General features: G+C 34.4%; 1 protein-coding gene across 9 annotated transcripts in view; it reads left to right on the top strand.

The window, feature by feature from the left end:
* Positions 1–23622, top strand: part of LOC131932184 (vitamin K-dependent gamma-carboxylase) — a gene marked incomplete at its 3' end in the record, with an annotated part of 68174 nt that extends 44552 nt beyond the window's left edge. For all 9 annotated transcript variants that reach the window (XM_059289053.1, XM_059289052.1, XM_059289051.1 and 6 more), the window contains 5 exon segments: positions 8705–8859; positions 10027–10208; positions 10978–11108; positions 22736–22874; positions 23466–23622. In XM_059289053.1, the coding sequence (XP_059145036.1) occupies positions 8705–8859; positions 10027–10208; positions 10978–11108; positions 22736–22874; positions 23466–23622 (764 nt within the window).
* Between the last annotated feature and the right edge of the window lie 723 nt (positions 23623–24345).

The raw sequence follows: 24345 nt of genomic DNA on the forward strand, positions 1-24345 counted from the left end.
GTTTTAATAACCTTGCGGGTAATAAGTTTGCGAATACTCCAACAATGCTTGCATGACTTTTTAATTAAGCTCAGGCTCTAAGCACCCCACATAACAGCTAATTTCCAATTAATTAGTTATTCACATTCTCAAATTTTTTTGAAAACATAATACATATACACACACACACACACAGATATATATATATATATATATATATATATATATATATATATATATATATATATATATATATATATATATATATATATATATATATATATATATATATATATATATATATATATATATATATATCTATATATATAATTCTCCTCTTCGAGCCGTTAGAAAACAAGCTGCAAACGCTCTCCCTACCTCCCCACCCCTACATGGTTTTAGTGAGCTGTGTTCACTCTAAATGTTTACAAGCAGAGCCAACGATTTTAAACGTAGGGGGTGGGGGGGGGGGGGGAAGGGGGGGGGGGGGGTTATGGTCCTTAACGAGCTACTTATAGTGTTTTAAAGAAATATTTTCAGTGTCAGCGTTGGTACTGTCGAATTCACAAATTATGAATTATTGAAAATTAGAATCAACTAAATAGCGGCGTATGTTATGCCGCGGGCCGGCTCGTATATATTAAAACAGTGAAATGCTGGTAGATTGTATCTTGGGAGTGTGTGGGTATTGCATCAGGGAGACAGTGGCTGTGCGCATGCGCGAAAGGAACAAGAGAGGACAGGCGAGAAAATGACTAGGTCGGTGTGAACACGCTGCCTGTGTGAAAACGAAATAAATATGAAAACTTCCATTATGAAGGCTTGTCTTTTTGATTTTGTATGCGTAATATAAAAGGTAGGAAAAAGGCCTGTGACAAGTTTATATCGTGAACCCAGTCACACAAAAGGCTTGTGACATTTTGGTGTCAGAAGTGGTCGGTGCTCAGCACCGTGAAGGAAAGAATTAAATCTACATCTAGATTTAGTATTGTAACTGAATACCTGTGCTTGCATCATTACGATGGAGTTCGAGCTCTATGCCAAATTCATGGAGTTGGCTGACTCTTTTGGATACACTGGGGCAGAAAAGGCCAAATGGGTTGAAGATAAAATAGCAGAAAAAAAATATTGGCTGCAGCCGAAAGGGAAGAAAGAGCTTCCGAGAGGGAAGCAGCTAAAGCTAAACAAGTGGCTGATAATGAAAGAGCTAAAATAGAGGCTGATAAGGAACTAAATCTAGCTAAAATAGCAGCCGAAGATAGAGAAAAACAGAGACACTTAGAAGATAGAGAAAAACAGAGACAATTAGAAGATAGAGAAAAACAGACAACATGAGTTAGAATTAGAAAAAATTAAAAGTAACCAATCTCAAGACAGCAAGGTTAACAAAGTGGACAATTGGAAGCCTAAATTCAGAGCATTCAAACCACAGGAAGAAAGTGAGGAAACTTATTTAATACACTTTGAGCAAATATGTAAGAGTTTTAATTATTCACCTGCTGGGAAGGCACAGGCTTTATTGACCAATTTGACAGGAGAGACTATTGCTATAATAGCAAGTATGTCTGAGGCTGAAAAAGAAGACTATGACCTAGTAAAAGAAAGATTGATGAAACATTTTGGCAAGACAGAAGACTATTACAGAAAGACTATAAGAGATGCTAGAATTAACAACACTGGTGACATAAACCAGATCATTTTTGACATTCGCAAATGCATGAACAAAAGGCTAGAATTGGCAGAAATAGATTTAAAGAATCCTGAAGCAATTATTGAACTCAACCTGATAGATCATGTTTTAAATAATGCAACAGATAGTTTATTCACTTTCTTGAGTGAAAGAAAAGTTAGGACACAGAAACAATTAATAGACCACCTCAATATTTATAAGGATGCACATCCAGGGGCTGTTTTGGACAAAAGAGAGCAGGAAGAGATTTCAGCAGCAGTCTACAGTAGAAACTCTAGCAGGGATCAAAGAAGGTATGGCAACAGCAAGAGAGATTGAAGTAACAGTGCTCCTACCACATGGAAACCAGACAGGTATAAATATAGCAGAAGCATAGAGTGTTACAACTGTGGAAAAAAAGGCCATGTTAAGTCTGAGTGTCTCAGCTCACAAAATAGAGATACATATCTCAGCAATAATTACAGAGGATGTTATGCACCTAATAACAACTATAGAAATCAAAATAATTATGACAGACAAGAACAGTATAATGGACAAAGTAGAAATGAATTCCCCAATCAAAGTAGACAGCCAAGAATGAGTCCAGACAACAGGGGAGAAAATAGAATTAGTAGAAATAATCATCAAGAGATATCAGCAGGGGTAGAAGGGTCAGAGATGGTGGCATCTGTTAGTCAAAGCAATACAACACTGAAGATGTTCCCAGCTAAAGTAAACAATGTCAGAGTAATGTGCCTGAGAGATTCAGGTTGCACATGCATTATTGTTAAGAAAAGTCTTGTAAGACCTGAAAAATACATTCCTGGCATAATGAAGATGACATATGCCAACAAGAAATTTAGGGATGAGTGTAAGATAGCAATAGTTGATATAGATTCTGCTTGGCTGAAAGGTAAATATAAAGTGGCAGTCATGGAAGAACCAATAGCAGATATGATCATTGGGAATGTAAAGGAGGTGAAAGAAAGTAATGAGGAAGATATAGATAGATGGGAAAGTCAAATTGGAGCAGCGGTTGAGACAAGAACACATACAAACACTAAAAGAACTACTAGAAAGACTAAGAAAACATGGGGTTACCATAGCACCAGAGAAACTGCATGTGGGAGTAGATACAGTAGAATTCCTAGGATTTAAGGTTGGAAATAAAGAAATTAGACCTACTGAAGGAAATAAGGACAAAATATTAAATATCAAAACCCCTACTACAAAGAAAGAAGTGAAAGCATTGTTGGGACTATGCAATTTTTATAATATTTTGTGGATAGATATGCTGAACTTACTACTCCTTTAAGATTATACTTTCAAGCTTTAATATATAACATCAGTTATCATGCATATAGAACCTGGTTTAGTGGATGTAACAATGTAATTTTTAACCACTTTAGTGTATCACCAACCTCAACAGTTTAAAACATTTATTTCATTGATTGGCTGTACACATTCCTTTTTGGCTAACAAAATCTGTTATTTTATGTTGTGTGCATTGGTACTTAAGCATCAGTGATATAAAGTATAGCTACCACCTCTGAGGACTACTAACATACATTATTTTACATGTTATTCACATTGACTTTTAAAAATGTATAAGTTAGATAACCTTTTAAATTAAAGCATGGAGTTTGTTATCATAATTTGTTAACAAATATTTAGTTTGTTATTGGACCTTGCATTTTGTTATCTGATGTTCATGAACATAACAGTTGTGTATTTTTGTGCACTTTATATGGTAATGCTAATGGATCCAATTGTTGTTTAAAGTTATATTCAATTAACAGAGCTTAACTATGTGTTTGGAATTTTGACTTGGTAAATATTGCTTTCATAAGGAAAATGGATTTGTCTAATAACATTATGTCAAGAAAAGCTAACCTGTAAAGGGACTGCACAATACACTAGCTGATTTTTTTTTATCAAGACATATTGAAAATGAAAAAAACAAACATGGAACTGACTAAAGAAAATAATGACCTGAGACATATCAGCCAATTCTTATAAGGAAATTTTGAATAATGTAGTATGTTATGTGTACTGTCAGAGAACAGTAACATTTTAAAAATGTGAGCAAGATAGGAACAAGTCATAATATGACCTTTATAAATATGTTTTACCACTATTTTAATTTACCAATGAAAATGAACATACATTTTAGTTGTATTTTTGTGATTTGTATGTAAACTGTATATCTTGTTAAGTAATAAACATGATTATGACAGTATAACCTGACAGATGTGGTAATTTACATATGTTATGATGAGGAGGTTACCTCAGCCAGTGAAGTAGGGAAATCAAGGATATGATTTGCCCATGGGAGCTATTGCATAGCTATAATTTTGTTCTACTAAAAAAGAGTTTTCCTCAGTTAGATTTATTTGAGATACACTAAGAAGAGGTAATATTCCTTAGTGAGGTTTAATGATTTTTTTGTTACACTAAGAGAGGATGTTCCTTAGTTAGAGTCATTTGTTCTTACTAAACTAAGAAGGTTTACCTAAGTTACAATTTTTCTTAATGGCGATACTTATAAGATAAGTGACGCTTTACACTTTGCCATGTATTTTATGAATATCATTGTTTTAATTTTAAAATGTACATATGAAATAATTTAGGATGTTCATTAGCAAGTTTCTTTTTCAACATGATTTTCATTTCACTGTTACATGTATAATGAAAAATTTATAGTGAATGTGATCTATATAACAAAAAAAATTAATAAATTAATTTTTTTAAACGGGAGAAAGGGCGTATAACAGTGAAATGCTGGTAGATTGTATCTTGGGAGTGTGTGGGTATTGCATCAGGGAGACAGTGGCTGTGCGCATGCGCGAAAGGAACAAGAGAGGACAGGCGAGAAAATGACTAGGTCGGTGTGAACACGCTGCCTGTGTGAAAACGAAATAAATATGAAAACTTCCATTATGAAGGCTTGTCTTTTTGATTTTGTATGCGTAATATAAAAGGTAGGAGAAAGGCCTGTGACAAGTTTATATCGTGAACCCAGTCACACAAAAGGCTTGTGACATATATATATATATATATATATATATATATATATATATACATAAATTTTTTGGGGTGACACCCGACCTCGCTACGCCACTGGCTTCACCAAACACCCACCCATAACAAGTCTCACAAAATTATATGATTGCACTTACCAAAACAGTAAAATTTAAATTAAGTAACAGTCGTATGATATTGCGTAGATAAAACGAAAACATGACTGATAATCTTAACAAACAATGGCGAATCTGTAATATTTATACACTGAAAGAATTTGTGATATTTTCCATATAAGCCCATCAAAAAGTTAACCCCCGTCATCCAAAAAAAAAAGCTTATAAAATAAAACATGTACAAAAAAGCCTTTATAGTAAAAAGCTTTCAAATGCGCTGAACATAAGAAAATTAAATAAATTTGCTTTCTTTCATTCAAGTTTTCTCGCTAAACTATGAAAAAGATCTCACGAGCGACCAAAGCTTTTAGTTAAGAAAGTAAATTTGTTTTATTTTCTTATTGTCAGTGCATTTAAAATCTTAATATTATTAATTAAGGTAGTTTTTTTTATACTTGTTTTCTACTTTTTAGTGATTCATACTTTATGAAGTCGACATCACTAAAAATATTTGCTTTAAAACACCATCAGTAGCTCGCGATACCTAAAAGACGATTATTTTATATTGAGCAACCGTCCGTGACCTTATTTTACACATGACAGAAATGTCTTACTTTTTCTTAACTCCCCTAAGTTAAAAAAAAAAAAAACTTTATTTATCAACCGGCTATACGGTCAGGTGATAGCTTATAGGGCTGGTAAGTAGGTCACCAAAAAGTTCTATAGCTCATGCAGGTTTTATTGAGCCGTAGAACTGGTTGGTAACTTACTTACCAGCCCTATAGCGAACAAAAAAAAAAAAAGCTTGTAATAACATCGACAGTTGCGGTCCCACAGGGACAAGACATCCTACTAATTTCAGAAAATCTTAATTAATTCATAAAAAATTAATCAGTCATTCAGTCATCCAATTAAATCAAATTTAATGTCTTATTGCATTGTCATCGAATCTTTAGGGAAATCGATCAGTTAGAAGTGCCCGAAATTTCGCTCTACCGTTTCGATCTAGACAGACAGAGGAAGCAAGTTATATAAAAGCTTGTAAAAAAAGTATAAGAAACTTGTACTTTTAGTTCTTAACGCCACAACCCTAAGCCTTAAATCTAACCATATTCCTAAACCTAACCATAGAAGCAGATAAGGAGTTGTTTTTATGGGGTGCATCTAAAATTTAAAATGTGTAGAAATACGAGGTTGCGTGCGTGCATTTAAATTGGAGCTGGGCATTTTTATATTCTTAAATAGAGCATGTATGACAAATTTAAAGTGTATTAGTATAATAAGTTTGTATTTGCGAATGTTCTGTTCACGCATTTTTCCGTTTGCAAATGTTTCTGTGAACACTCCGGCCGAATGGAACGTTACCGACCAACCACTATATCGATACTACACAGTAGACGTGGGAAAGTGTGACCTCTGACTCCGAAAGGCGCACACTGACCTATTAAAAGTACAGAACAAGTAACATTTATAGACGATGATACAAATACATAGTAGCTTCCTTGAATGTAATATAGTGTAAACCCGAAGAGGGGTTTGGAAGCAGACATGGTTTAATGAAATAGCAATATAGACATCAAGGGTTTTATCAATGCCAAAGGTAGACATTTAGGTACGTATTAACGTCACAGAAAAGGCAGTCTACAAAATGACACGATTCGAGCCCACACGAAACGACACCGATTCGCTTCGTTATTAAAAAAATTAGTTCAGATCCTAAAACAAACATTTAAGCAGTGGCGTAGCTCAGAGGCGTAGCGACCCGTCCCGGCGCCCGGGGACAAACTTTCGATTTGCACCCTCCCCCTCGAGATTTCGATTTGCATCCCCCTCAAACTTTCGATTTGCACCCCCACTCAAACTTTTCATTTGCACCCCCCTCAACCTTTCAATTTATTTTTCCAACCCATTTTGGCGCCCCCTAAGGTCGGCGCCCGGGGACATATGTCCCCCCCCCTCGCTACGCTACTGGCGTAGCTACCGTAAAGCTAGCGTAAGCAAGGCATAGGGGCCTATGGCAAATAGGGGTGCTTTTCCCTCTTTCAATTTTTAAAAAACTTTTAGATCTACATTGGAATTTTAATATTTGTTTTATAAAAATAATTTTAAAAAGAAAATGGAAGTCCAGTTTCTTTTTCACGGTAGAAGTAATAAAAAATCCAAAAAAGGCTCCCAAACTTTCTTACTGGGGAAGGAGGGTTGTAAAAGACCCATCGATATTAATAACACTAAAGACATGGTTGCATTGTCGGGCAAGCCGTTTGAGAGAATTACCTTAAAATAAACTTGAACATTGACTCTGTTGGGCAAGTCGTTGAGAGCAGTGGCGTAGCGAGGTCTGGTATCACCAAGTGCGGCACTTAATGGTGTTACCCACCAGAGGCGTAGCGACCCTTCCCGGGGACAAATTTTCGATTTGACCCCCCCCCCCCCCAAACTTTCGATTTGCACCTCTTAAAAGACTATTTAACACTCGAATTAATCACTTAATTAAGTGGAATTATAATTTTTTCTCAATATATTTTGCTATTTTTTGCTTTGGTGTCACCCCCCCCCCTAATTGGTGTCACCCGGTGCGGTCCGCCCCCACCCCCCTCCCTCGCTACGCCTCTGGTTGAGAGAATGAGCCTATAAATAATTTTTTGTTTATTTCGTTCGGAGAGCGGCCACTTTACAGTAAGGCGGTTCGGTTTGCCACCCAGAGTTTCCCACCGGCTTTCTTAGCACCTAAGGGTCAAACTGCACAGATGCATCAGTCGGCGCCCGCCCCCTTCCCCCCCCCCCCCCCCCCGCCCCCCCGTGAGCACTACGGCTAAAATGGACTTCAATGAACGTATTAATCACTTTGCAAACTTATAAGAAAGGAAGAAAATAAATTTAAATAAATCATGAGCAACTTAAAAAAAATTGTATTAGGTTAGTGGCGTCACAAGGTTCAATATCACCCGGTGCGTTTAGTGAGTGTTACCCCCAACCCGTCTAACAATTTTGCATTTCAGGTGGAGTGTTACCCCCTCTCCTCCACTTTTTAAAATTATTTTAACTGAGTAGAACATAGTTTGGACAGTAAATTTAACGAGTTTTCGTCATGGGGTCACGTCTAAATTATGAGGCCCCCGCCTCGTGAAGCTACCGTGTTAGGTTACTTAAATGTTACAGGCTTACAGATAATTTGTTTTTTTCATACAAGTGATTTAAAATCAAAGGTATTTACGCTACGGGGTACTACATAATAATACCGTATAAATACACAATTATGGACGTATAAAATACACAATTTACAGATTAACGTGGGGGCCAGATAATAGTTTTTGCATAGGGGCTCGAAAATCCTAACTACGCCACTGCAGTTAAGTGTGACAGTTACTTTTTTTCTATTCTAAGTAATGTATTGTAGGTGGTCATATCATGCTGATAACATAACCTGCTTCCAACCTGTTTATGTTTGCCTCTGTCAGCGCTTCCCGCCGTGTGCCTCCACGTCCTCCTTAGCCAACCCTTTAGCGCCATTCCTGCGATATCATCTGGATTCATTTTTCAGACGTGTCCTATCCAGCGCCATCCTCTTTTTCCCCCGATTATTTCTGAAACTGCTTTCATTTCTCTCTCCTAGTAGTCTATCATTGGAGATGGTGTTGGTTAGTGAATACATTTTATCCTTCGCAAGCATTTAGTTAGGAGAGTCCACTAACCTTCTGGTGGCGGTTGTTGCTTTCCAGCATTTGCTACCATAAAGTAGGACGCTGAGGATATTACTTTTGAAAAGTCTGCATTTGGTCTTGGAGGTGATTTTCTTCGATCACCATGATTTTGCATAGTTAATACGAACTTTAACATGCATAGTTAAGCTATTCAAAACATCAGTTATGATCCTGAAACAAACTGTTTAGTTTGACATTTACTTTTTTTTCTGTTCTAGGTCTGGACTGGTGGAAATCGTAGATGGTCATATCATGCTGATATGATAAAGCAGTATGCTGAGTGTATATCAAATAATTTACAGTCGTATGGGATTAATAATGTAGAAATACACTTTGATATTTGGTTGTCTTTAAATTCTCGTTTTCAGCAAAGGTAAATAAAAGCAGATTTTTGTATGTATAAGGGTATAATATAAGGGTATAATATAGACATGTATACATTTTTTTCTTAACACATGAAACAAAAATCACTTAACACAAAAAGATTCTTTATAAATACTTCACTTAACCTACTTAGCTTTAAGTGAGAATCTTGTTTGATTAGGCATAACTGTAATCAGAACTCATGAACTGAAAATTGATTAAGAATCTCAGCATGATTACACATTTATTTTTAAAGTTTAAACCATAGTACTTCAATAAATAGGCACAGCACTTTATATTGAACTTACCAGATGCTAAAAATATCATTAAAGCGTGTTTGAATAATGGAAAAGACAATACCAAACAATTTTTGAAAATTTAAAGCTCAAAAGACATTGGAAATAAATATATAATTTTCCAAAGATTATGGTTAATTTTTAATTTTTGTCACACATTAAAAAAAAAGCGTGTACCTTCTTATCCCGTTTGCCACAAAATAACATCACGCATTCCAAGTTGCATTTTTTAAAAATATTGATCTACATTATACTAATTGGACTGTAGGCTACTAAGTGGATGAAATTTATAAGTATTACATTGTATGATCATGTTTCTTCAAATGTTGTAAGATTTCCGGTAACCGGAAGAGTTAGGAAGACGCAATTTTCGAGTGACCTCTGATAATTGGAAGTGGTACTTTATTCTATTTCTTGTTTCTTAAATACCGATAATTTGAGTACCGTATCAGTTAGGTAGACCAAATTCTATACATAGGTATAAGATCTTCTTTTCTTAATTTAATCCAATTTTTATTAAATTCCGGTGACCGGAAGTAGTATTTTACGCTATTTCCAATTTCTCAAGAAAGGCGAGCAAAGTATTAATTTTCCGCTCTGTCATACACACAGTGTTTGCTTTCATTTTGGTACGCAATTCTTTTTTCCCTCTCTGTTCTATGCTAGTTTTACAATGTAAGTATTTTTTTAAAACTTAATTAAAAAACATTTCTAAAGCCCGGTTGGACTGGCCGTCGCCGTTACCGTTAAAATGATTTTTAGAAATTGTAAAGAAAATAAAACATTTCTAAAGCCCGGTTGGACTGGCCGTCGCCGTTACCGTTAAAATGATTTTTAGAAATTGTAAAGATAAAGTTTATCAAAATGTTTTTCATTTTTAGGATGGTGAACCCACATGTTGACATTTTGACAGCAGACTGGAGCCCATTTCAAACTCCATCATGGATTATGCCACTGTTGGCTGATTTGTCTGATTGGAGAGTAAGACTAGAGCTAATAGAGAAGTCTCTGCAAAAAGATAATGAAAATGCTGTTGATGTTGTATTTGTCGCTGATTTTCCAGGTTCTATTTAAATGATCATTTATATTCTTTTAACACAAATATAATGTTCTTTATTATTTTTTACTATTAAAAAGCTCTCTAAAAATTATTTACCTCATAAATGTCATTTACAAGAATGTTGTAGTTTGAGCAATATAAATATATTTATTTAAACGTATCAATCCAGCCATTTACTTGACCAATTTTCTTGGTTTTAAATGTTTTAAGATAAAATAACTGGATTGAGGCAGCTTCAAACTATTTCAGCTTTATTCGATTTAAATTGAGAAATTGTCTCTTTTTTGCACCTTCTGGTTTGTTTTTCTTTTAGCCTTGGTTGTTAAAATTTGATCCTTCTTTGGGAGATTGGTGCTATTGTTTAAAAATTACTATTTCTCTGCGTTGCATCACCAGGCAACTTTTTGCCTCGCTTACTTCCATTTTCCCTGGAAAGTAAGATGCTTAACTGATTATTTTTGGCTACATAATTAAGTATCAACAAGTGAATACAGTAAAATGTTATGATCTGACTTAAAGTCAGAACATGATGGTCTATTTTGGACAGGTGCAGTAGAGTACACCTGTTTCAGTAACATGAGCATATGAAGGTTAGTGTGTCAGCACTATGCCCTGCCGCCTTTACTTTTTCTAACGCGAGTCTGGTGTCCATCCTCGCCGCTCCATTCTCGGATTGCGTATAATTTAATTTAATTTTTTAAATTACAAAGTGATGATACATTAGGCTACTTCTTCTGTTCAATAATTTTAATGATTGAGCTATTTATTACAGATATGTATTTAGAGAATTATGTGCAACAAGATTTTGAAAATACCACTCTAACTGTCCTAGATGGCAATGTCCTCATAGAATTTCCTGATCTTAAAAAAAACATCACCCTAAAACGTGATGAGTCCTTGCAGGTCTGTATTCTAATAAATTGTACATTAAATTTTAAAACCTACGTCGATAGAGTTTTAGATATTTAAAAAAAAACAACTCCCGCTACATTGAAAAAACATTCTGTCGTATAAAAATTGGTTATATTTTTTTGTGTATATGTGTGTGTATGGCAGGGTATTGCAACACCAAAAATTATATAGGGCCTATAGATCTATATGTGTTGTGGACTACTGAATGTTATGTAACGTTAAATCTAGTTGGCTAAAACTGGAACGTGACATTACTCCACTCTCCATAAATTACCCCCATTATTCTTCAGCATCCTAACTAACAGATCTTATACCCCCTTCTAATTACTCCACCTCCCAGGATCTCACGGTAGTAGGAAATTACCACCAGACAATTACCCATCAGTTAGGGTAAGGTTAAGGATAACCATTACGATTTTGGTTAGGATTGGGAGATGGATATGGAGAAAGACTGAGATAGGTATTGGTATAATCAGTAGCGTACGCAGGGGGGGGGGGGGGAGCAGGGGGAGCGGCCGCTCCCCCTCTGGCCATTTTTAGCAAAGTGGCGCCTTTTTGGAAACTTTTTAAACTCAAAGTTTTTAACATTGATATTTGTTAAAAAATTATCTTTGGTCGGCACATTTGAAACGTAAATCTCTGTGAATATTGTTTTTTTCAATTACCAGTAAAAGGTGTGTGAGCAATACAGTGATCTAACCCATATCTTCTCATTATGTTAAAAAATTATCTTTAAAAAACACAAATTGTCAGTAGCAATTTAAAAAATTTCATAATTTGAAATGTAAGACCGATATTATTGTTATGTATAGGCTATTATTCCGAACGTTTAACGTGAAGAGTGAAAAGCTGGCTTTTATAACAACTCTGATTTAAAAAACTTTCATTATGCTGTAATACTTTAGCATTTATAATGACAATATATTTAATTCTGATTTTAGACAAATAATTTTTGCAAAAACGAATAGTGTTAAGCTACTTTATTAGATTCTAAAGTAATTATTAATTTGTTTTGATATTTATAATAAAATTGTAGACATATACATATTTATATTAAGATATTGATTATTTCCCCTTTTCTCTAGTCTTAGATGTCCCAGGAATAATTATGTAATTTTTTTACAAAAATACGAAACAGATTATGCCGCGTTCATTGTTTTTTGGTTGCAGTGTTTATATATATATATATATATATATATATATATATATATATATATATATATATATATATATATATATATATATATATATATTTATATATATATATATATATATATATTTATATATATATATATATATATATAATATATATATATATATATATATATATATATATATATATATATATTTTTTTTAAGAGTGATACCATATTTTTTTTTTTCGTCGGCCTACATTGTGTGTTTTTTTCTTCAGAGTGCTTATTTAAATTTATTTTACATCATATCGAAGCAATAACATACAGCTAATATATATATATATATATATATATATATATATATATATATATATATATATATATATATATATATATATATATATATATATATATATATATATATATATATACTTATATAGAAAATATTACATATTCGGCGCCTTTTTTTTGCTATTTCCGCTCCCCCTACAACGAAAACCTGGATACGCCTCTGGGTATAATATGTATAATTCATGTAAACAATGCCTGCGCTTGGATCATGTTTATCTGGGCGCGGGTTTATCTACACCACCGCCCAGCTTGCCCCATGGCTTTCCGTATGAAAGTATTGACTGTACGTTAATCGCTCACCGTAATAGTGAGGTAGATTACACAGGATAGATTAATAACAATGGTTTAGTATTATGATAAGTTAATTGATTTTCTTTTTAATAGTTATTTAGGGTTTGTATTATTGTTATTGTAAAATAAGTAGTAAATTATGGATAATGGATTGGATAGGCTATATGACGCACCTGATTTAATTTACTTAACGACTATAATACCTCAATATTATCCATAGTCTATCGCACTGTTTAAAACAAACGTAGGCGCCATAGCGCTCAAGGCAGAGTTTCTTCCAGGCATCTCGAAGCCCCCCCGAAAATTTTTTACCGCCCCCCCCCCCCGAACGAAATGAAATTTATATAATTTATATAGAAAATATATACTTTTAACAGTGTCCGCCCCCCCGAAGAAAGTCTACCGCCCCCCCCGAAAATTTCAAGTGCCCCCCCGGAGAAAAAAGTCTGGAAGAAACACTGGCTCAAGGTACAGCCCTTGGCGCCATATCGCACCCTGCCGGGTTTGCCCACACTACCGCCCAGTACGCCACCAGTGCGTTTTGTATGAAAACCTTAAGTGTGCGTTAATCACTCTCCGTAATAGTGAGGTAGTTTTTAGTCATGCTACTATAATGCATTAAAAATTTTGATTTTAAAAAATTCATAAAAACGATTCATATTATGCATTTTAAATAAACTATTTTCGTTAAATATAACAACAAACTACTATTTAGATAACTAAAACTAAAATCGTAGCTTGCTTCTTAAATTCTAGTAAAATAATTTTTTTTTTTTTTTTTTTTTTTTTTTTTTTTTAAATACTTTTATTTGCAATTAAAACAAGTACATCAACATCAAATTTTTTAACATAATTTTGAACACCAAATGAAAATTTTTTTTTTTTTTTTTTTTTTTTTTTTTTATAGTTAAAAAATAATTTTATCTAATATATAAATTTGTGGCGTATAGCGGACGGAGCCGTGGCACACATGCTTATAGTAAAAAACTTGACTTGATCGCCATAATGTAATATTCTTTAAGCGTTTATTATCTAAAATAATGTTTTAAGAAAATTAATATTAATTGTTTTGTCAAAAAAAATTCATTTCCCAAACTTATAATTTTAATTCACATCATGTGGAATAAACAAAATAAAAAAAAAAGTATCGTTCTTCACACAAATTTTAAAAGTACAAATTACTTCTCTTTCATTTGTTTCTTTAGTGCCAATTACTTCCCTTAATACACTACAAAAAATACTTCCCTTTAAAAAAAAAAAACATTACATGGGGGGGGGGGGGAAATACCTTTTATTAGTTATGATGTTGGAAAAAATGATTATATTAATTAGCATGGATTGATAAAGTGTAACGTGGTAGGTAAAACACGGAAATTTTAAATGCTGCCTTTTATTTATATTTTAATCAATAGCAGTTTAGAAGACGCTCCTAAATGTCCTCTATGTTTACTACTATCTTTCCGTGTGCGAACAAGCTGGGGGTATTATATTCGTTCTCTAAATTGAATCAGGCACGTCCGCCGTTGCTATGGCAGGGTTCGATTTGGCGCCCTGGGCTGTCCTGTGAGCACTATGGTGCATACTTTCGTTTTAAAGAGTCGGATAAGCTGTGGGTAAAAAGGGTTACTATAGTTGTTCACTAAATCAAAATCAGGGCGTCCTCCGGCGCCCCGACAGGGTGCTGTTTGGCTAAGGCGCCTAAGTTTGTTTTATACAGTGCGATAGACCATTCATTGACTATGGACAAGGAGGGTTACTAAAGTCCTTCACTAAATTGAATTCAGGGCGTCCTCTAGCGCCCAAACAGAGTGCTATTTTGCGACCTGGGCCTCACTGTGAGCTCTAGTTCGTTTTAGTAACTGCAAAGCCCCGGGCCAGGCTGTGAGCACAATGTGTTTTAGGTTTGCATTTATTTTTGTGTTTATGTTCGCGTTTACTTTTGCATTATTTTGTGTTATTGTTTACGTTTAGGTTTGCCTTTGTGTATCTTTTTGTGTTTGCGTTTTTTGTGTGTTTGGGTTTGCATTTGTGGTTGGGTTTGAGTTTTCTTTTGTGTTTTTGTGTTGTTATTTTTTTGTTTTGGTTGTAGTTAGGGTTAATTCGAAAAGTAATATATTTCCTAAACCCGGTCAATGCCGTGTTTATGCTGCTTATTAAACACACAACTCATGGTCCTTTACAGTTATGTTTTTCACTGAGGCCAGTGCAGGGCCTTGCAGGAGCGGCTAGTACGTAATATAGCGACCCACGCTTTTCTGTTCAGTTATTTAAATAGTAGTTCACGAGCCGACCCGCGGCATATCATACGCCGCTATTTAGTTGTTTTTTTTTTTCTACTTTTCAGTTATTCATAATTTGTGAATTCGACACTACCAATGCTGCCACTTCTTCTTCTTCTTCGTTCTTAATTATTAGTGTTGAGGGGGATCGAGATTTATCTGCCAGTGGGTTTGAACTCGAGACTTTGTTCGAATTTATCAACCATGAGGTTTTTGCCGAATCGACCACGCCTCCAACACAATTAAGCGTTACGTGTCAACTGGTTTTGCGCCATTGAGGCCATTGACTCCGATTTCAGCCTGCTTTTCTTTTTGGATTTGCTTCCATAGCCTTTGTCCAACCAAGAACAAGGCAGCAGTTGTTTAATTTTGGAGTTGTCTCTCCTAGAAGAGTGGCTGTCCCCAGCTAACGAGCCTCATCTGCCCGAGGGTTCGAACTCGAGACTTTTCGGTATAACAACCATGAGCTTTACCGACTCGACCACACCGACCCCTAACGCTGCCACTGAAAATATTTCTTTAAAACACTATAAGTAACTTGTTAAGGACGATACCCCCCCTCCTTCCCCCCCCCCCTCCGTTAAAGTAAACTCCACTTAGTTACCCCACGCCCCCTACGTTTAAAATCGTTTTAAACTAAATTATCTGCCCCTAATAGTCGTCACTAAACCCGGCTCTTTTTGTAAACATTTAGAGTGAACCACAGCTCACCAGACCATGCAGGGGTGGGGCTGGTAGGGAGCGCGTTTACAGCTTGTTTTCTAGCGTCTCCCAGAAGAGAATTATATATATAGATTTTTATATTTATGGAAAAACATTTATTTTCTCTTTTTACTTTCTCTTAAAACGAAGTATAGAGGTAGTATTGTAATCGTTTAAAAAATCAAAATCGAGATTTTTACAAAACTCGACGTTTTTTTACACCTCCATGAGTAGATTTTTTTTTGTAATTTTGTCCGTATGTTTGTATGTGTGTATGTATGTATATCTGTGAACACGATAACTTGAGTACCGTTATAGCTAGGTTTATGAAATTTCATATATAAGTGTTATATCAAATTTGTAGTTCTGTATCAACTTTTCAGCGATCTCCGGTAATCGGAAGTGGAACTTATTCTACTTTTGGTTTTTCAAAAGTATATAGCTTGAGTACTGTTTATGGTAGACAAAAAAAATAACACACTTAAGTAAAAACTCTAATCCTCTGCCTTCTCTCGGTGATCAGAAGAAGTACTTTAAGCTGTTTCCGATTTCTAAAAACCGAATATGAATTTATAAAGTACTTATATTCCGCTATATTATACACATTGTTTGCTGTTCACTTGGTGCGCAATTATTTTTTCTTGGAGATTCCATTCTATACTTAAAAGTGTAATTAATTAAAAATTGATTAAAAATCATGTCTATATCCCGAGTTGCATTCTCCGGATTGTTATATAAGAATACTAGCGTGCCCGTCCCCGCGCGTTGTCGCGGGGATAGAAATAAGTATGCCGTAATATTTTAAGAGAGTTTCATCACTGCGTTACTAATATTATATTCTTAGACGTGTGACCTTGTTTTCTAAAAATGAGTTGTTTAAATGTAAACAATGCCTACGCTTGGATTTATTGGATAAGTGTTTACCTACACTACCGCAAGAAAGCCTTCAGTGCCCATTAATACCCAACCGTAATAGTGAGGTAGAACACACTTTGGTGACCGCCCAGGTGTCAGGGACGTAGAGGGGCGCTCTGGGATGCCGCGTAACACCTTAGCACTTTAAGGGCAGGTTAACCCCCCCCCCCCCCCAATACATATTTAAATCAGAAATATTCATTTTTCAAAATCTATTCTTTCTGAAACTACATTCAATTCTTCATATTTTTGTATAGTTACGTATTGCTAGTATTTTTTTATAATTTTTAATTAATTAGAGTAATGACGTAATTCACCTATATTATGTTCTTATTGCTGATTAAGAGGCTCCAGATGCAGTTTATGTAAGTGGGAGGTTTTAGAAATGACCTATTTTGGATAGTTTTGTCTTTTTCTCGTTTTTTTCAAACTTTAGTATATAGGCCTACTTCATTATTTAGCATTTTCTCAAAATGTTACTTTTTAACAAAATCGTACGAGTTAAATCACTACACTCAAAAACTACTTGAGATATTTAGCTGAAATTTCGCACACATGTTCACTAAACACTGCTTGTAAAGTTGAACTAAAATAATGTTTGTATCTTCGCATTTCATAAAATAAAAAGCTAAGTTAACTCCCTACTTTTTTGACAGTTTTAGGTTTCACATTTGTAAAAAGTGGTTAAAATCCATTTATTATTATTTTCTAATTGTTTTAGTTCATCCTTTTTGTATTTGTGTATATTACATAATGTTAAATATTTGTGTTATTCTGATAGACAGAAGCTGTGTTATTGAGATTTCAATGAGAGCTAATTTTGAAGTATTTTACCCAAAAAATGACACTTTTTGGAAAATATTTTTACAAAACCGTAACTTTTTAGTGATTTTTTTGGTACTTTTTTCATATTCTAGATTAGTTACAACTTCCTTATCACTCAAAAAAGTTCTAAGTTTCAATTTGGGCTTTTAACCTGCCCTTAAAAATAACGCCATGGTACTAAAAGGATAACCAAATAGCACCCTGCCGAGACTCCGGCGAACGCGCCTGATTCGTTTTAGTGCGCGAATATAACGCCCTATCTTATCCATTGTCTATCGCACGGTTAAGAACAAACGTAAGCGCCATTGCGCTCACGAGAAAGCACAGGGTACGAAAGCGAAACCTGCAGGTGTGATATAGTCAACGATTACTTTTGCTCCTTGTGTCTTTAGTGTATAGCTTTTTATTTAACGAAGTAAGCACAATAGTGCTCGCAGGGGAGCCCGTGGCGCTTCTGGTCGGGCAATCGACTGGACGCCAACTGTTGCGCTTGTTGAAGTTTTACGGCTGAATATAGTCGTATCCGTTACCCGCTATGCAAGACGCCCGATTAACTGATGCCAAGTGCTAACATAGCCGCCAAATTGTGTATTGACGAAAATTGCATCCTCCCGGGCGCCGTACATAATAACTTTGAATTATTTTGTTCACAGAAACCTTCTCGGGAGTATTTTCATCACCTCCCCAAAGTTTCATGGCACTCGGATGAACAGTGTCGAACAGCATCCGTCTTTTTTTTTATATACCGTATATTGAGAAAAATCGCAGCCTCCCGGTGCGCCGCCCCTGCGAAGTTGAATTTTTCTCCCCGCAGAAACCTTCCCAGGAACATAGTTAACAACTTCCCAAAGTTTCATTGCGATGTGACGAAAGGTGTAGTAATACATAAAAGACAGACAGACACACAAACATACATTGCTTTATATATATATATATATATATATATATATATATATATATATATATATATATATATAAATTCGCCAAATTGGACCCTGTCGGTAGCCCGCGAACGCTTACGATTCAATTTGGTGAATGACTAAACGCCCCATTGAAATTTGTTTTTCGCGGAAACCTTACCAGGAGTATTCTCAACAACTTCTCTAAGTTTCAGGGCGATGAGTTGAAAGGTTTAGCGATGCATCAAGACAAAAATAAATGTGACGAAATATATTAGGAATGCGTTACCAATCATATATTCTTAGACGCGTGACCTTGTTTTCTAAAATTGAGTTATTTAAATGTTAAACATGCCTGCGCTTGGATCATATTTATATTTATCGGGACACGGGTTTCCTACACTACCGCCCAAAAAAGCCTGGAGTGCCAGATCGCACCATGTTGGGGCGCCGGCGTACGCGCCTGATTATGTTTAGTGAACGCCATCCTATCAATAGTCTGTCTAACTGTTTGAAACGAACGTAGGCGCCATAGCACTCACGGGAAAGACCGGGGCGCCACATCGACTTCTGCCGGGGCAACACGTTCGAAGTTAAATACCCCCTCCACACCCTCAGAAACCTTATGGGGAGTATTCTCATCAACTAACCCAAAGTTTTAATGCACTCGGTGTCGAACCGCAATCGACTTTTATTTTAGATACCGTATATAGAGAAAAATCGCACCCTCCCGTGGCGCCGCCCATGCAACTTTAAATATTTTTTTTTACAGAACCCTTCCCTTGAGTGTTCTAATGAACTCCCCAAAGTTTTATGGCGATCGGATGAACGGTGTGAAACCACAATCAACTTTTATTTTTATATACCGTATATAGAGAAAAAATCGCTCCCTCCCGGGGCGCCGCCCTTGCAAAATTATTTTTTTTTTGTTTGCAGAACCCTTACCTTGAGTGTTCTAATCATCACCCCAAAGTTTCATGGTACACGAATGAACATGTCAAACCGAAATCGACTTTTATTTTTTATATCCCGTATATTAAGAAAGAAATGGCGCCTCCCCTGCGAATTTGAATTTTTTTTTTCCGCAGAAGTTTCGTGGCGATCGGATGAAAGGTGTAGAAATGCATAAAAGACAGACAGGCAGTCATACACGCACACCCACACACACTCACACACACACACTCACTGCTTTATATATATATATATATATATATATATATATATATATATATATATATATATATATATATATATATAGAGAGAGAGAGAGAGAGAGAGAGAGAGAGAGATAGATAGATAGATAGATAGATAGATAGATAGATAGATAGATAGATAGATAGATAGATAGATAGATAGATAGATAGATAGATAGGATAGATAGATAGATAGATATATAGATAGATAGATTGATTGATTGATTGATTGATTGATTGACTAGACAGATGACTAGACAGATGATTAGATAGTTTGATTAGATAGTTTGATTAGATAGTTGATTAGATATATTAGATAGATGGAAAGAAAGAAAGAAGATGGAAGATAGATTTGAGTAAGTTTAGGGGAGATCACTCCCGCTTTTTCAAAGTCCATTACTACATACAAGCTTGTTTTAAAAAGTTTTTATTGAAGTTTTTATTGAAGTTTTATTCCTGAATTGTAGTTTATGTGCGGAGTGCAAAATTTGAGTTTGCCTAAAATATCTGTTAACTGATTTTCCTTAAAACATTTAAAAATTAACAAATCATGTGTGATCGGTGTTTTTAGTTTAATTGTCAGACCAATTAATTCAACAACAAATATCGAGTAACAAAAACAAAACATCGTGTACATTAGGGCAGTGGTTCCCAACTTTTTCGAGTGAAGACCCCTTTTATAGAAATTAAATAACCCGCGACTCCCATAGAATTAAAACGTCAAAATTAGTGTGGAAATTAATAAGCACTAAAATAAGATTTATGTACGACTCATTCTTGACAATTGTTTTAATACGATGAGTAAAATGGCATGTTATTAACTAGCCTCAACATTCGCGGTTGTGTTTTTGTTAACGCCAACCTCATCTCAACATTTAATTTATTTCTTTATTTTGTTTTTAATTGGAGAAGTGTTGAAATCTATTCTTGCAAAGATATGCAGACACAAAAGGAACTAAAACTCGAAAGGCAATCAATTTCACGTTTGGGTATAAATGGTGCAAAGTACACCAAAATTGTTTGAGCAGTTTTTCATCTGACGCGGAATCATTTCGCAAATTTAAGAATCCAGTCTTGTAATTCATCGGGAATGCTCGCAATGTCAAGGGAAGCAGTTCGATGCTAAGAAATTCAAGATATCCCATCTTTAAAAAATATTTTTTTTACTTCACGATCAGATTCATCGAACGTGGCAATATATCCAAGATTTAATTTTCTTCGCCAATTTTGCAGTTTTGATAATCATGAAAAGAGATAATATTCGTTCATTTTCCCAGAAGCTTCAGGTTAAGCTGATGTTGATGTTCGAATATATCTGCTAGGTATTATACTCTCTCCAACCACAATTTGTCGTTGAAGTACTTCATAAGGTCTCGATTCCCTTGCACTTCCAAGAACAAATTGATTTCATCTTTCAATTCAAAAACACGATTCACAACATTTCCATTTGACAGCCAGCGCACTCGAGTGAAGAAAAGCAGAACATTGTGGTCTTTATTCATGTTTTCGCACAGTTCTTTAAACAAACTGGTGTTTAGGGCTCCAAATTTAATATAATTTATGACTTTTATTAGCAATGAAGTCTTTCTGGTGAGGGCGTGCAGCGGATTTCCCTTGCTTTAGGGAGCTAAATCTTTTACTGTTTTCTGAAAGCCCGATTTTTACCCAAAGATGGCGCACCATCCATGCAGCCGTTTTCCCATTTTGATCATCCAGTTTCAAAAAACGTTTTTATTTTCTCCATGATATCTTCCCATAATAGCAACTTTTCTTTGCTAATATCTGAATGAATATATTTCACAAAGATAAGCAACTGCGAACACGAACTCACGTCTGTTGATTTATCAACTTGAAAAGCAAACAATAGTGAAAGCTTGATTTCATTAAAATTTGTCCTTTAACACCTACGGACATGTCTGCTAAGAGATATTTGTTGCATCTTTACTGCACTGGAATTCCCAAGAATTAATTTCAACATCTTCAACATGCAGAATTTGATGAGATTTTCTCATATTGTGTGAGAGGTTTTTTTGTTGGGCGATTTCTACAGCGACTTCATTTGATGCTTTCACTAACGCCGTGTTGCCTTGGTAAAAACTTCCTGTTCAATCAAGTCTCTGACATTTGCAACTAACTTTATGCAGACGAAAGAACTCCATATCGTTTTTGGTTCCGAATGACTCGTCTGAAAATGACGTTTAGTTTTGAAGGTTTCATAGACTCATGATTGAGAACAACTTTGCACAGTGCTCATTGCTTCTTCTCTATTCAATTTCCAGTGATGTTAGTAAAGCCGAATTTCAGATATTCTTCTAAATCTTTGGGTTTTTTTTCACTGCTAGAGTTTAGTCTACCAGTTGGCGACCCCCCCCCCCCCCCCCACACACACACAGAAAGCCCTTCGCAACCCACAGTTTGGGAACCCACGCATTAGTAGACATAAGGATACACAATTTTCATTCGAGTGGTTGTTTTATCTTGTTTATAAGTTTTGGACCTAGTGGTGGTGAAGTAGAGTTCATTAGTTTATGTGTCCACGAAACATGAAAAATAGTTTGATAAGTTTCATTATTAATTGAGAAGTCTCAAATATTTTAAATACATGCTAATCCCATCATTAATCGTGATAATTTCACTTGTAATATGACCTATACAGCTAAAAATAATATATATATATATATATATATATATATATATATATATATATATACATATATATACATATATATATATATATATATATATATATATATATATATATATATATATATATATATATATATATATATATATATATATATATATATATATATATATATATATATATATATATATATATATATATATATATATATATATATATATATATATATATATATATATATATATGAGAGATCTTTTTTTAACAACAAGAAGTATGATGATATAGCCTATATCTAATATGTCTGAAAGTATGTTTAATGTGTATTTTTTGGTCTCTTGTAGGCCTATAGTTGAGCAGCTAACATCATTCAAACTATATTTTCAGATTCCACCAGATACTTTTCACAATGTCTACACTATATCTGGATCTGCATCCTGCTATATGTATTTATTTACCAATACAACTGAAGCTAAAGTTAGGAAAAACTTTTTACAGTATCAAAAAGATAATGAGAATTCTTCAAGTAAGAATATGCATAAAAAGAAGTGGTTTAGTGAGAGATTGCAGCTAAAATTTAACACAAAAATTTTATTTGAGATACCGATAGCATTCTGTATTTTCAAATGTTGTATTTACTCAGTAAAAATGACGGATTGTGAAATTATAGAAACCCTCTGTTCTTTTTGCTATTCTTTTTATATTTAGCAGACCCTACCATCAAGTTAAATTTCTGATACGTCATAGTTGTTTTTTTGGCACCTTTGATGAATCAACATAATCTTGGTCATATTTTGCAATTATCACTGTAGAAAAATATATCTTTAATTGTTGTAAAATAGGGCCTTAACATCTTGTTTAAATTTTAATCACAAACTAGCTGTCACAGATTGTTCAGTTCAATTAGTTTTCTTTTAATTCATAGTTTCATTTTTGTTTAAAGTTAAAGAGACAAGGCGTTTCAGCGAAATGTACCAATAAAACTTCATCTTATAAAAGCATATATTGGTATAAAATTATAAAGTGTCAGGGTAAAAATCTAGAGATTATAAAAATAAATGATAATAAATAAACAGATGAGATATGTTGTCTTTTTTAAACATTTGGTTTATTTCAGTTGAAGAGACTTCAAAGAAGTATAAAAATGATCCATACATTCAGCACTATAAAGCTCTTATGGCGGAGGTGAAAACTGAAAAAGAGAAAGAAAGGAAAACTTTTATAGAAAACCTCAAGACCATCCTAATGCATAAATATGCTATGTTAAAAAGAGGGTGAGACATTAGTCATTTATTGCAATATATTTATCTGGGATACAATTTTCACTGTATCCAGTTTCGTTACACACTTCTTTTTGGAACAACTGTAGGGTGGTAACTTCCTACAACTTGTTTTTTAATGTTATTTTTTCCTGTGTTTAGGGAAATAACTAGCTTCTATATCTTTTTATATAATTTTTGTTAAGGTTTGAGATTCTTTCTGTGCAAGATATTCTATTTTAAAATATTACTTGTGCTTAGCACAATGTTTACTCTAATTGTATTGTCAATGATCAAGTACCTGGATTTAAATTTTATGCTACAGTTAGTAACGGGATGTTTATTAGTCATTTCGATGGTCTTTTTCCCGCTTGCTTCATGTATGACTTCTTCAGTAAGTGGTTACTATTTCTTATTGCTATATAAATAAATAAATTTTTGCTCCCGGGGACACTACACTTTGTGCATCTTTTTATAGGGCCTACACTTCTATTAAGTTAACAATTTCTGTTTGTGGCAAATTCTTGAAATTTAATTTTTACCCATTTCTAATGCCAAACTTTCCAGCTGCTTGCGTCTCCAATAAAAATGCAAAATTATCTAATTTTTATCTGAATAGACAATAGATGAATCATTAAGATTTAATTAAAAGCTTACTAAATTCAATAATAAAATTGAATGTAACATGAATAACTACTAGCGATTGCTGGATAAGCTAGTCGACCTTTCATCCTATCG

Source organism: Physella acuta, unplaced genomic scaffold (genome assembly GCF_028476545.2).
Source record: "Physella acuta isolate Inbredline_101_S28 unplaced genomic scaffold, ASM2847654v3 ptg002106l, whole genome shotgun sequence".
Lineage (NCBI taxonomy): Eukaryota > Metazoa > Mollusca > Gastropoda > Physidae > Physella > Physella acuta.